This window comes from Hyla sarda, chromosome 4 (assembly GCF_029499605.1).
Source record: "Hyla sarda isolate aHylSar1 chromosome 4, aHylSar1.hap1, whole genome shotgun sequence".
In the NCBI taxonomy this organism is placed as follows: Eukaryota; Metazoa; Chordata; class Amphibia; order Anura; family Hylidae; genus Hyla; species Hyla sarda.
The window spans coordinates 174779300-174794276 of NC_079192.1; the positions used below are offsets into that span (position 1 = coordinate 174779300).

Consider the following 14977-nt stretch of genomic DNA (forward strand, 5'->3'; position numbering starts at 1 on the left):
CTCTTGGAGGCGTCATGGGGTCGCTGGCTACAGGTGGGTCGCAGCAGATTCTATGAGTTTGGCAACAAAAGCGGTCGCATGCTGGCCAGGGCGCTGCGCGCTAAAATAGCCCAGACTCATATCCCGACCGTACGCTCCCCTACTGGTAACGTGGTGCATACCACCCCTGACATTGCCTCTTCTTTTCTTGACTTCTTCTCGGACCTGTACAACCTCCCTCACCCGCCCGACCCTCTCCCTCCACAGTCCTCGCCTTTCCGTTCCTGCCCCTGGAGGAGGTGGAAGCCCTCGAGGCCCCCTTCACTTTGGAAGAGTTAGCCGCAGTAGTTCGTGACCTCCCCGGCGGGAAGAGTCCTGGCCCAGATGGCTTCACGGCTAGATTCTTTAAGACCCTTCTAGACGCCCTCTCCCCTCTTCTGCTCCGGGCCTTTAACTCTATTTCCACATCGCATCCTATTCCCCCCGCCTCTTTGCTGGCACATATAGTTGTTATCCCCAAACCCGTAAAAGACCCCCAGGTCTGTGGTAGTTACCGCCACATTTCCTTACTAAATGTAGACCTGAAGATTTACGACAAATTGCTGGCGATTCGTCTGAATTCCGTTCTCCCTTCCCTAATCCATCTTGACCAGGTCGGCTTTGTGTCGGGGAGGGAAGCCAGGGACAACACGATCAAGACTATTGATCTGATCCACTACGCTCAGTCTTCTACTCCCTTGATGCCGAGAAGGCTTTTGATCGTGTTTCCTGGTCCTCCCTGGCGCAGACCCTACGTCACATCGGCCTTGGCCCTGTTTTCACCTCTAAAGTACTGGCCCTTTACAGTTCCCCCACGGCCCGCCTGAAGATTAACGGCTCTCTGTCTGACTCCTTTCCCATACGCAACGGCACTCGTCAAGGTTGCCCCCTCTCCCCCCTACTGTATGTCCTGGTGATGGAGCACCTTCTCGCCGGCATCAGAGCCGATCCCAACATCCAGGGAATCTCCATCGGAGGCCGGGAATATAAATGTTCGGCCTTTGCCGATGATCTCCTGGTCTATCTCTCGAACCCTGTTACCTCCTTACCTAATCTCATGTCTCGAATTCGAGATTTTGGTGCCTGGTCTAATTTTAAAATTAATCTTTCCAAATCAGAGGCCCTTAATGTTTCGTTGCCAGGACATGCAGTGGACTCTCTCCGTTCTGCTTTTCCCTTTACGTGGCCCTCCAGGGGTATCACATACCTGGGTATGAAAGTGCCCTCTGATCTGTCCTTTCTGTTCCCTCTTAACTTTTCTCCTCTTCTCACGCAGTTTAAGCGGGACCTGGCCGCCTGGGATAGACGAGAATTTTCCTGGTTTGGAAGAATTAGCATTTTAAAAATGAACCTCTTACCCAGGCTGTTATATCTGCTACAAACCGTACCCATTCATCTCCCCTCCTCCTACTGGCGTGCTCTCCAACGCTGCTTTGGTTTGCTCGTCTGGTCATCGGCTAGACCCCGCTTGAACCGTCTCCTCCTTTCCAGGCCTAAACTGTCGGGTGGAGCGGGCCTGCCGGATTGCCGTTTTATATTTCTTAGCCTGTGTACATGCACGGGTCCTTGACTGGACGCACAACACCGAATCCAAGCTATGGGTGTGCATGGCCCAGGACCTATGCACCAAGGCCTTATCCACCCTCCCCTGGACCTGGTCACCTGCTTCTCTGACTGCCTTTCCTACATCCTACTCCACTCGCCACACTCTGGCCTCCCTACACTCTGTGCGTGGGAACAGTAGCTTGGTTGACCGCATGGGCCCCCTCCTCCCCGTCACTGACCACCCTGACTTCCCACCTGGAGCCTCCTCTGCTGGCCCATTTTTTGGGGCTACTCGGTCTGCCCCCTTGCGCTTTAGACACGTCCTAGCAGCGCACCACCTGAAACCCTTGGAAGTTTTGTTGGAGGAGTACCCTTCCTCTACCAGGGCTCCCTTTGCCTATCTGCAATTACGCCATTTCTATTCCTCCATCCCCGCCCATTTTGACTTACATAGGGACCTGCAGCCCTTTGAGCGCCTGTGCCTGGCCTCGTCGTACCCCCGCCACTCCATCTCCGTTCTTTATGATCTTTTGCTGTCCCAGCGCTCGCATGCTGTGCCTGCTTACTGCATGGCTTGGGAGGCTGAACTGGGAGTGACGTTCTCTCCTGAAGCCTGGGCCAAATGCTTCTTTTTGACCCATAAAGCGGTGGTGGCCACCAAAGCCCAGGAGACTTGCTACAAAATTCTCACTCGCTGGTACCGTGTCCCAGCGATGCTTCACCGCTGGTATCCCTCGGTCCCCAGTGTGTGTTGGAGATGCGGTGTGGGGGAGGGTGCCATGACGCACATCTGGTGGAGCTGCTCCAAACTCATCCCCTTCTGGCAATCGGTCCTCCGGGTTGTTCAAGAGGTCACTGGGATTTGTGTCCCCCCCACTCCTGCTGCAGCCCTACTGTTTATGTTCTCCATGGCGCAGGCTAAATACAAGAAGTCTCTGGCGAGGCACCTCCTTCAGGCCGCGAAAGCAGTGATACCTCGAAAGTGGCGGTCTGTTGACCCCCCTACGTTGGACGAATGGATGGCGGAAGTCGCCAACTCACGTCAGATGGAGGAATTGATGTCGGTTCATCCTGATGACGCTGTGCGTGTTGAGGCCACTTGGCTCCCATGGGTACAGTTTTGTTCCTCCCAGAGATGCAGATCCCTGTGATTTCCCTCTCATTGGGTTCCCGTATCAATCCTACCTCCTGCATCCGTGCTGCTGTGACACCCGCTGGTTCCTGGCTCCTTTCCTTTCAATACCAAAATGGTACCGATACAAAAAACAGTTTATGGCGCAAAAAATGAGCCCTCATACAGCATGGTATGTGAATTTTTTTTTTTTTTTTAAAGCTACATGGGTCAAAAAATGGCAATTAAAACATTCGAAAAAGTTCTGAATTTTTTTTCAATTAGTAAAACATGACAAACTATACAAATCTGGTGTTGCTGTAATCAGGCCGGCCTAAAGTGTCAAAATAACATGTTAGGTCAACCACAATTTTAATGGTGTAGAAAAGAAAACCACCAAAGCTGCAAAATTATCTTTTATTATTTAAATTTCACTTCACCGATTTTATATATACAGCCATGGCCATAATTGTTGGCACCCCTGAAATTTTTCAAGAAAATTAAGTATTTCTAACAGAAAAGGATTGCAGTACACATGTTTTGCTATACACATGTTTATTCCCTTTGTGTATTGGAACTAAACCAAAAAAGGGAGGAAAAAAAGCAAATTGGACATAATGTCACATCAAACTCCAAAAACGGGCTGGACAAAATTATTGCCACCCTTTCAAAATTGTGGGGAAAAAAAATAGTTTCAAGCATCAAGTTCACTTAGTCTTTGCATTGTGTGTCTGTGTGTGCCACACTGAACATGGACAACAGAAAGAGTAGAAGAGAACTGTCTGAGGACTTGAGAACCAAAATTGTGGAAAAATATCAACAATCTAGATTTGCCTTTGTCCACAGTGCCCAACATTATCATGAAGTTTGCAACCCATGGCACTGTAGCTGATCTCCCTCGGCGTGCACAGAAGAGAAAAATTGATGAAAGGTGCCAATGCAGCTTAGTCCAGATGGTGGATAAGCAGCCCCAAACAAGTTCCAAAGATATTCAAACTGTCCTGCAGGCTCAGGGAGCATCAGTGTCAGCGCAGTCTATCCGTCGACATTTAAATTAAATGAAACGCTATGGCAGGAGACCCAGCAGGACCCCACTGCTAACACAGAGACAAAAAAAAGGAAGACTACATTTTGCCAAAACCCTTCTGGGAAATGTCTTGTGGACAGATGAGACCAAGATAGAGCTTTTTGGTAAAGCACATCATTCTACTAGCAGGTACAGAAGGGAAATAGATTAACTCACTGATTGAAGACTCCAGGCACAGACAGATGGTATTATGGAAGCACGGATGCAGGGATCCGCCTATCCCCATAGCATTCAGGCACAAAACAAGAGGAAAATCCAGCTCCCAAGGTGCAAATAAAATAATACTTAACGTTTACATCATCCAATTAAAAATAAAATAACGTGGTGGGAGTGAGTGGTGACATGTCACTCTAAAATTGAAGTGAAGTCATGGCCACTTCGATTTTAGAGTGACATGTCACCACTCACTTCCACAACTGAATTTTATTTTTAATTGGATGAAGTAAATGTTAAAGGGGTATTCCAGGAAAAAACTTTAACATTTATTCATCCAATTAAAAAAAAAATTCAGTTGTGGAAGTGAGTGGCTCCAGAAAGTTAAACAGATATGTAAATTACTTATATAAAAAAATCTTAATCCTTTCAATAATTATCAGCTGCTCAAGTTGAGTTGTTTTCTGAGTTCTGAAGTGGCCATCAATGAGTCCAGATCTTAATCCCATTGAACACCTGTGGAGTGATCTTAAAATTGCTGTTGGGAAAAGGCGCCCTTCCAATAAGAGAGACCTGGAGCAGTTTGCAAAGGAAGAGTGGTCCAACATTCCGGCTGAGAGGTGTAAGAAGCTTATTGATGGTTATGGGAAGCTCTATCACAGAAAAAATAGACTTGATATCTTTCTTCTGTGATAAATAGTTATAGGAAGCGATTGATTTCAGTAATTTTTTTCCAAAGGGTCTGCAACCAAATGTTAAGTTAAGGGTGCCAATAATTTTGTCCAGCCCATTTTTGGAGTTTGGTGTGACATTATGTCCAATTAGCTTTTTTTTCTCCCTTTTTTGGTTTAGTCCCAATAGACACAAAGGGGGAGATTTATCAAAACTTGTGCAGTTGCCCATGGCAACCTATCAGATCGCTTCTTTCATTTTGCAGAGGCCTTGTTATAAATGAAAGAAGCAAGCTGATTGGTTGCTATGGGCAACTGGGCAACTTTTCCTGTGGACAGGTTTTGATAAATCTCCCCCAAAGGGAATAAACATGTGTATAGCAAAACATGTGTTACTGCAATCCTTTTCTGTGAGAAATACTTCATTTTCTTGAAAAATTTCAGGGGTGCCAACATATACGACAATGACTGTGTATGTAGGTATATATATATATGTGTGTGTGTATGTATATGTGTGTGTATATATATATATATATATATATATATATATATATATATATATATAATTATTTATTAATTTTTTGCTTCGGAGAATATGTTATTGAAAAAGGAAAAGGTATCATTATAGTAGGTATTTATGACTATTATAGGGCGAGGAGTAAAAAATTGGAGTGTAAAAGCGAAAATTTGTCCGAAAAAGTGGATCGTCATGAGAGACAAGTAGATTTTGCTCCATTTTAGTCCAGTGGACAAGTATTTTTTTAATTAAATTTCCACACCCCTGGGTTGTGTGTAGCTACATCTTCTAAGGACTTTTTCTTCACTTTACATTGCTTTCAGTCCACAATGACAAAATTGTTATAGATTTATGAAAGCAAGATACATTTTATACTTGATTTTAGTGTCAGAACTAACATAGGGTTTAATACCAGGTGTTTTAAGCAAAGCCTTTGAAAAATGGGAAATTTTACGTAGTGATAAAGAGATCTTGACTACAACCAAAATAAGAAACATATTTTCTTTTTATAACTTTGCTACAGTGTGAATTTATTTTTAATTCCATTTTACAGGTGCCTTTGCGTTTCAATGACTCACTGGTGCTCAGACAGCTCCGTTACACAGGAATGCTGGAAACTGTCCGAATTCGCCAGTCTGGCTACAGCTGCAAGGTCCCCTTTCAGGTCTGACTGTGTGTTCAGTACACATTACAATTGCTATTCCAACTACTTATTCCCTAAAACGGTTACAGCATTATCTTTATATAAAGGAAAGCTAATAGTTAGCATGTTTTTATTGTATTGGTGCCAGTGTTATCATTTTATCTTACTGCTGTTACAAGCTGGCATGGAACGGTTCAGTTTGTTGCAGCACTCTCTAAAGCTACATTGTAGTGAAAATGAAGAAACACCACCATTAAAATAAAACTAATACTAATTTTGATATACCTTACTTTCAGGACTTTGTAACTCAGTTTTCAGTATTCTTGCCAAAAAATGTTACCTCTACCCGCCAAAGTATCCAGGAATTCTTTTGGAAGATGGGTCACAGCCCTGATCAGTATCAAGTTGGCAAAACCATGGTAAGCAGAATAGTCTAAAACATTTCCTACGCAATAAACTGACTGCTGTTTTTCTTCTTTGCACTAATACTTTGAATTGAAATGTTCCTAAACCTCATTTCATTTACTTTTAGGTTTTTCTGAAGGAGCAGGAGAGACAATTGCTTAGAGACATGCTACATCAGACAGTATTACAGCGCATCATTCTCTTACAGCGTTGGATAAGAGCCATGCTACAGCGGAAGAGATTTTTGCACCTTAAAGATGCAGCAATTACAGTTCAGGTAGATATAGATCCTATCTCATTTACTTCATATTGTGATTTGCATATTTATCTGTTGGTTGGCAAATTATATTTTGTTTTTCTACAGAGATACTGGAGACATTACAAGAAAAGATTGAGTGAACAGGAAGTGCAGGCCAGAGACGAGTCACTTTACCAAGCTGCTTGTATTATCCAGTCATGGTGGAAAGGCTACAAAGCCAGACGAGACTACCAGCAGATAAAGGAGTCAGCTGCCATTATACAGACTGTTTGGCAAAAATGTTGGCTTCGTAGGCAGAGGGCAGCAATATGCATCCAAGCTGCTTGGAGGAGTCATGTCGCAAGGACACAATATAAGTGCAAGAGAAAGCACATTATAACTTTACAAGCAGCATTTAGAGGTGTTCTAGCAAGGCAAAGGTAATTCATTTGTGTCTTTAAAATGTTATAGCAAAAGTTTTAATCTTCTGAAATGAGCTAATATGTTTTTTTTATTCAATTTCACAGGGTACGTTTATTGAAGCAACAATTGCCAAGCCATTTGATGCAGGACATTTCTCTAGAAGATAATAGTAATGCAGTCTTCAAGTCACCACTGCAATCCCCTGACACTGATGTTAGCCACTGGGAAGACATCTCTGAACACAGCCACTCAAACCCCCCAAGTGCAACACTTCCTGGAAGGGGTAATGAAGTACAGTTTAGAGAGAGACCTAAATCTTTAGAGGATCCCAACCAAAGGAAAGTGGTCAGAGCCAAAAGGGAAAGCCGTCGCATGAGAGAGCTAGAGCAGGCACAGTTTAGTCTTGAATTGCTGAAAGTACGTAGCAGTGGAGGTATGTCTCCATCAGATGAGAGACGTTGGTCTGCAGAATTAATTCTAGATAAAGTTCCAGATACCCCTGAAAGTGAGGGATCTTTTGGTAGTTTGGAACTTATTAGCTGTGAAGAAAATGTGAAGCCTTCTGAGGAACCTTACCATCCTCCATCTAGCTCTCCAACGCATAGACATCCTAAAATTTCCAGTGAACTTTTACAAGACTCATTTAAAATGCCTGGCTCTTTGACTTCTCAAGAAACGCCTGTATCTTTATTTGCTGAACCTATGAGTACCCAGTCTTGCAAATCTGACAGCTCCATCACAAGAGACTTGCCAAAAAGTCCTAAGAATGAAACTCAAACTACCTACAACAAACCACCAATTCACTCCGATGAGGAGTATCCTAGTTCTTGCATCTCTAGCCAAATAAGCTCAAATTTTTTACCATTATTAGCACATTCCAATGGTCCTCAAGAGCTTTCTCATAGTGGGTCACCTCATTCTAATGGAATCCCTTGTGCTTCTGGAGAAAACTCAAATTCTGGTAGAGAAGAAAATCTTTCATCCAATGGACATCTTACTTCACCACTTCAGAGTTCTTTGCGAAGTCTTACAGTTCAAATGTCCCCTGTCTCTGATATTAAAGCTCTTCCTACACAAAATGATGCTTCTCCTGAGAACCAAAAGTGCCCTGTGTCCCATCATCCCCCATCACCATTAACCAATGCAGTTGATATTGCCTGGGGTTCTTCATCCAGCTGGAGACAAAAGCCTGAAGCACATGAACTGTCAGAAAGTGCACCAGCTAAAACTTCTGTCCTTTTTCCTTACAAGACACACACTCGTGAGCCCCAACTTTCCTGTAGCCTCCCGACTTTTTATGTCCCAAACCAGGGAATGCTTAGAACCCAGGAGCACAGTGATCTTGGAGTTGCTCCTTCTGATGCCGTCCTTCAGAAACTTCAAAAGCTTCATAAAGAAAAGGAGGAGCTGCAGAAACAGCTACAGCAAGAAAAAGAAAGACTTATGATGGAGCAAATTCGCAAAGAAAAACAGGAGCTGGAGAGACAACGTAAACTGCAGGAACAACATGGACATAACAGAGACTCTGATAACTCTTTGCACCTACCTAGGAGTACCACCAAGAAGCAGTCTGATAGGCCACAGTCTCTTCTGTTACAGGGTACACAGTGGAAGAGCCATACTTCTAAGACAGAGATCAAAGGATTAACAGTTAAAGGGAAGACTGGCTTAGTTTCGCACAGTGACCGTCCAGTTAGCATGTTTTTGGACCAAAGGGAGTTACGGGAAGCTCCAAAAGAAGATGTGACAGGAGACATTGGTGATTCAGGGAAACGTCCTTGGTTGCACAGCACTGTGAATTCCAACATCTTTTTTACACCCAAAGGGAATATTAGTAGTGACTCAGAGTAAGTGATATTTTGACACTTCTGATGTAGAACCAATGCAAGTGTTTAACAAATATGGTGATGTATAAAAAGTGGAATACCTCAAAAAATAACAATCTTCTACAACCACATGACCATTTTTACCATGTGACCATTTAACAATTATATATGCAGCTTTATGAAAGCATTGACAATACTGTAGGTATGTGTAGTAAATGCTGTGTATCTACCACACTGAATGTCATTGTTAGCTAAACATAAAATACTGTAATGGGTATTCAAATTGCAGACTTACACATCTAATATATGTGACTTTTATTGAGAGAACTTGGTATTTGTGTTCCCCTGCATTGTCATTTCAAGCAATTGTTCAGTATAAGCTGTTCTGTGTGTGAACATGAATAAGGGCACTATTTTTGGCTATTATATAACTTGTATATACTATTTTTTAGCAAATTTCTGCTCTTCATGCTTAATCTCTAATTTGCATTTCTCCCACAGCTGGTGGATGGGGCTCCCTCCACCCCCTCCTTAGACATGTATTGCTTGCAGACACAGGACAAAGCTCAGCTGATTCATAGAGAAGATGATTTAAGGAGCAGGAGATCACTTGTGCTGTTGACCTATGCAAAGTTTGCTGAAATGATAGTGAGGTCTGGGTCTTCAGATACTCAATGATTTCTAGATATAGAAACATAGAATGTGTTAGCAGACAAGAACCATCTGCCTATGTAGTCTGCCCAGTATCCTGCATACTTTGAATAGTCCCTGGCTCTATCTTATATGAAGGATAGCCTCATGCTTATCCCATGCATCCTTAAGCTCCTTCACTGTATTGGCAACTACCACTTCTGCAGGAAGGCTATTCCATGCGTGCACTACTCTCTCAGTAAAGTAACACTTCCTCAGACACTACTTCTTTTTGTTGTTTCCCTTTATGTATTTAAATGTTTCTATCATATCCTCTCTGTCCTTCTTTCTTCCAAGTTATAGTTGTTAAAGTCCTTTAACCACTTAAGGACTCAGGGCGTACCTGTACGCCCTGAGTCCACACCCTTTCTATAACACGGGGCCAAGGCGTCATAGTGGGTCGACCTGGCCTCTAACAACGGCCGGTACCCGTGGCTAATAGCGCGCTATTAAACCTTTAGACGCTGTGTTCAAAGTTGATCGCCACGTCTAAAGTGAAAGTACACTACTCCCAGCTAGGTCAGTCGGCTGTTCGGGACCGCTGCAGCGTCTCGAACAGCTGGAACACACAAGGAGGACCCCTACCTTCCTCCTGCTTGTCCGATCGCCGAATGACTGCTCAGTGCCTGAGATCCAGTCATGAGCAGTAAAGCGGCAGAATCATTGATCACTGTTATCCTATGGGATAACAATGATAAATGTAAAAGATCAGTGGGTGCAGTGTTATAGCCCCTAGAGGGGGCTATAACATTGCAAAAAAAAGTGAAAAAAAAAAAGTGTTAATAAAGATAATTTAACCCCTTCCCTAATAAAAGTTTGAATCACCCCCCCTTTTCCCATTTAAAAAAAAAAACTTTAGTAGGATAGGGTATCATTTAATTCGTATTGACCTACAGATAAAGAGAAGGTGTCATTTTTACTGAAAAATGTACTGCGTAGAAATGGAAGCCCCCAAAAGTTACAAAATGGTTTTTTTTCTTAAATTTTGTCGCAATTTTTTTTTTTCTTTTCTGTTTCGCCATAGATTTTTGGGTAAAATGACAGATGTCATTACGATGTAGAATTGTTGGTACAAAAAATAAGCCATCATATGGCTTTTTAGGTGCAAAATTGAAAGAATTATGATTTTTTAAATGTAAGGAGGAAAGAACGAAAGTGGAAAAACCCTGAATCCTTAAGGGGTTAATCTAGCTGGAAAAAGTGTGCTGCTGAGCAGTTCTCTCTGCCACTCCCTGTGATCTCCTGCACGAAACAAGTCAAATAAATTTATCTCATGCATGAAGATGGAGATTACAGGAAATATGGAGAGAAGCGCTAAGCAGCGTGCTTCTCTCGGTTATTTCTAGAGATCGCTGGGGTCTAAACAACCAGACCTTAACCAACTAAAACTTTTGACGTGTCTCTGTAACATGTCAAAAGTTATTCTAAATGACAGGGATACATTTAGTGCATGCAGCACTATTTTTACAGTTAAAACTCCAAATCAGCAGAAACAAACAGCTAATTAGTGTTCCTGGTGTCTGTTGTTCTACAGATCCAGCATTGTTATGATGCTGATGTGAACAGATCTTACTAAGATGCTAGAGAATCTAAACAGTAAAGTATTAGTGAGGGCTTTCTTTGAAACATAGAATGTATCAGCAGATAAGAACCATTTGGCCCATCTAGTCTGCGCAATAATCTGAATCCTATCGATAGTTCCCGGCCCTATCTTATATGAAGAATAGCCTTATGCTTATCCCGTGCGTGTTTAAACTCTTTCACTGTATTTTCAGCGACCACTTCTGAAGGAAGGCTATTCCATGCATCCACTACTCTCTCAGTAAAGTAGTACTTCCTAATATTACTTTTAAACCTTTGCCCCTCTAATTTAAAACTATGTCCTCTTGTGGTAGTTTTTCTTCTTTTAAATATGCTCTCCTCCTTTACCGTGTTGATTCCCTTTATGTATTTAAAAGTCTCTATCATATCCCCTCTGTCTCTTCTTTCTTCCAAGCTAAACATGTTAAGGTCCTTTAACCTTTCCTGGTAAGTTTTATCCTGCAATCCATGTACTAGTTTAGTAGCTCTTCTCTGAACTCTTCATAGAGTATCTATATTCTTTTGGAGATACGGCCTCCAGTACTGTGCACAATACTCCAAGTGTAACCCAATTAGGGACTAATATATGGAGGGTTGTTTTAAACCAATTAACCAAAAGATCACCAAGGAGGTGATCCACTAATCCCCTATATTTCCCATATATTAAATTACTATAATCTTTATTAACACAAAAACACCAAAAAACTAATGGGTTAAAAGTATCAGCGTGTTTCTCTTCCCATAGTTTTAGTTATTAGAGTGCCGTTCTGGCGTCACTGTATCTCAATCTGTCCGTGCGCATCTGCAGTATGCGCACTATAAGGGAAGAGTGTGCACTGTATTTAAAACCTACTCGCAGCCCCCCTCGACATGTTTCGCCGTACTATACGGCTTTGTCAAGAGGTTTTAGGGCACTGAGCGAGGAACGCCAATTCAGGGGTTTAAATAACCTCCTATTGTGATGTCACTGTTGGGGGAGTACTCATCTCTGATTGGCAGGACGTAATTGTATCCAATCACGACGCACTATTTCTGATGGATCTGTCTCTCCACCTATGACTGTGTTTTGGTTTTCACCAATCCACATCATTGTTTAGTTGTTACTATAGTGATGTATCACATGATCGTTTGCGTGCGGCGCCGTGACCCCTGCGCCAGTAATTGGATACAATTACGTCCTACCAATCAGAGATGAGTACTCCCCCAACAGTGACATCACAATAGGAGGTTATTTAAACCCCTGAATTGGCGTTCCTCGCTCAGTGCCCTAAAACCTCTTGACAAAGCCGTATAGTACGGCGAAACATGTCGAGGGGAGCCGCGAGTAGGTTTTAAATACAGTGCACACTCTCCCCTTATAGTACGCATACTGCAGATGCGCACGGACAGATTGAGATACAGTGACGCCAGAACGGCACTCTAATAACTAATACTATGGGAAGAGAAACACGCTGATACTTTTAACCCATTAGTTTTTTGGTGTTTTTGTGTTAATAAAGATTATAGTAATTTAATATATGGGAAATATAGGGGATTAGTGGATCACCTCCTTGGTGATCTTTTGGTTAATCAATACTCCAAGTGAGGTCTCACCAGTGTTCTGTACATTGGCATGAGCACTTCTCTCTTTCTACTGCTTATACCTCTCCCTATACATCCAAACATTCTGCTAACGTTTCCTGCTGCTCTATTACATTGTCTTCCTACCTTTAAGTCTTCTAAAATAATTACTCCTAAATCCCTCTCCACAGATACTGAGGTCAGGACTGTGTCAAATGTTCTATATTCTCCCCAAGGGTTTTTACACCCCAGGTGCATTATCTTGCACTTATCCACATTCAATTTCAATTGCTAGAGTTCTGCCCATTCTTCTAGTTTTCCTAAAATTCTTTTCCATTTGGCATATCCCTCCAGGAACATCAACCCTTTTACATATCTTGGTGTCATCAGCAAAAAAGACATACCTTACCATCGAGACCTTTTACAATATCACTAATGAAGATATTAAACAATATTGGTCCCAGTACAGATCCCTGAGGTACCCCACTGGTAACAAGACCTTGCTCTGAATATACTCCATTGACTACAACCCTCTGTTGTCTTTCATTCAGCCACTGTCTAATCCACTCAACAATATGGGAGTCCAAGCTCAATGACTGTAGTTTATTGATAAGTCTTCTATGTAGGACAGTGTCAAAAGCCTTACTAAAATCTAGATATGTGAGGTCTACTGCCCCTCCGCCATCTATTATTTTAGTCACCCAGTCAAAAAAATCAATAAGATTAGTTTGACATGATCTCCCTGAAGTAAACCCATGTTGTTTTTCATCTTGTAATCCATGGGATTCTAAATGTTCCACAATCCTATCCTTTAGTAGGGTTTCCTAATTTCCCCACTATCGATGTCAGACTTACTGGCCTATAATTGCTTGATTCCTCCCTACTACCTTTCTTGTGAATGGGCACGACATTTCCAAATTTCCAATTTTCCAGGATGACTCCTGTTACCAGTGATTGGTTAAATAAATCTGTTAACGGTTTTGCTAGCTCACCACTAAGCTCTTTTAACAATTTTGGGTGTATCCCATCAGGCCCTTGTGACTTATTTGTCTTCACTTTAGATAGCAAACGTAGAACCTCTTCCTCTGTAAAGGAGATGCATCAAACAATTAATTAGTCTTCCTCCCTAATGGAGGTCCTTTTCCTTCTTTTTCTTCTGTAAAAACTGAACAGAAGTATTCATTAAGGCAGTCGGCCAGCCCCTTATTCTCTTCTACATACCTTCCTTCCTTTGTTTTTAATTTAGTTATACCTTGTTTTAATTTCCTTTTTTCATTTATATATCTGAAGAATGTCTCATCCCCTTTTTTCACAGACTGAGCTAGTTTTTCTTCTGCCTGTGCTTTAGAAGTTCTTATAACTTGCTTGGCCTCTTTCTGCCTAGATTTCCCTATCTTCATTGCTCTGGGTTCTTTTATAATTACTAAATGCTAGCTTTTTCTTTTTTATGATTTTTGCCACTTCTGCTGAGTACCACAGTGGTCTCTTCCTTTTTCTGCTTTTACTGACAAGTCTAATGCAGTTTTCTGTTGCTGTCATTAATGCGTCTAAGTAGTCCCATTTCTCCTGGACTCCATGTAATCTGTTCCAGTCTGATAGGGACTCATTTATGACGAATCTCATTTTGGATAATTAGATAGATCATTTTCTCTGTTTCTCAGCAAAAAAAAAATGTTGAGGTCACGTGACAGGTCAATTAAGTGACAGCATGTAGAGTATTTTACTAAATTATAATATTGTATGGGGGTAGGGAGAGGCAGAACCTCTAATGAATATTCATGGGTCATTGGTTTGATTAAGATACAAGGAGGAAATTCAGGAGGTCTATATTGACACATAATTAAATATATTCAGATAGTTGTTTTTTTTACTATAATTGGCCTAAATTAACTGAGACAGCATTAGGGTCATCTATAGAACAAGTAATTTGAAGGATGAAGTGTTATGTAATGTTCATACCCAACAGTAATGGTGCAGCAGATTATAAGGCAAGCATGACACTAAGATGTGACAAAAAAAATGTGGTGTTATTCTCTTACCCCCTTTGTTGCTGGGCAGGTGTTGAGTCATGTGTCCTGCTGCTATGACTTGACACAGTGGCCAGAACACAGGTAGAAGCTAGTAGTCTTAGGAACACATTGACTGCTGGACTTTCTTTTTGGGAATCCCCAAGACTACAAGTAGCAAATATGGCACTGCAAAAGTTAGCACTAGAGATGTGTTTTCGAGTGGCTCTGGTGTAGGGATCGACCGATTATCGGTTTGGCCGATATTATCGGTATTGGCAATTACCTTGCTGATAAGCCGATAATGCCCTGCACCGCCCCCACGACCCGCTGCAGCGCGTCGCACCCCCCACCGCACCGCCCCCATTGCCTCCCCCATCCCTGGTTTTATAATTACCTGTTCCCGGGGTCCACGCTACTTCTGGCTCCTGCTGCAAACCATGTGTTACGCTGTGCGCAATGACGAGTGACGCGACGTGACGTCACCGTCAGTGCGCACAGTG

The 14977-nt window shown here is 42.3% G+C and overlaps 1 protein-coding gene across 4 annotated transcripts in view; it reads left to right on the forward strand.

Moving 5' to 3' along the window:
* MYO9A (myosin IXA) overlaps nt 1-14977 on the forward strand; it is a 182646-nt gene that overhangs the window by 113873 nt on the left and 53796 nt on the right. For all 4 annotated transcript variants that reach the window (XM_056572794.1, XM_056572795.1, XM_056572797.1 and 1 more), the window contains 5 exons: nt 5656-5766; nt 6042-6164; nt 6278-6427; nt 6515-6828; nt 6916-8658. In XM_056572794.1, the coding sequence (XP_056428769.1) occupies nt 5656-5766; nt 6042-6164; nt 6278-6427; nt 6515-6828; nt 6916-8658 (2441 nt within the window). The remainder of the gene's footprint in view (nt 1-5655; nt 5767-6041; nt 6165-6277; nt 6428-6514; nt 6829-6915; nt 8659-14977) is intronic.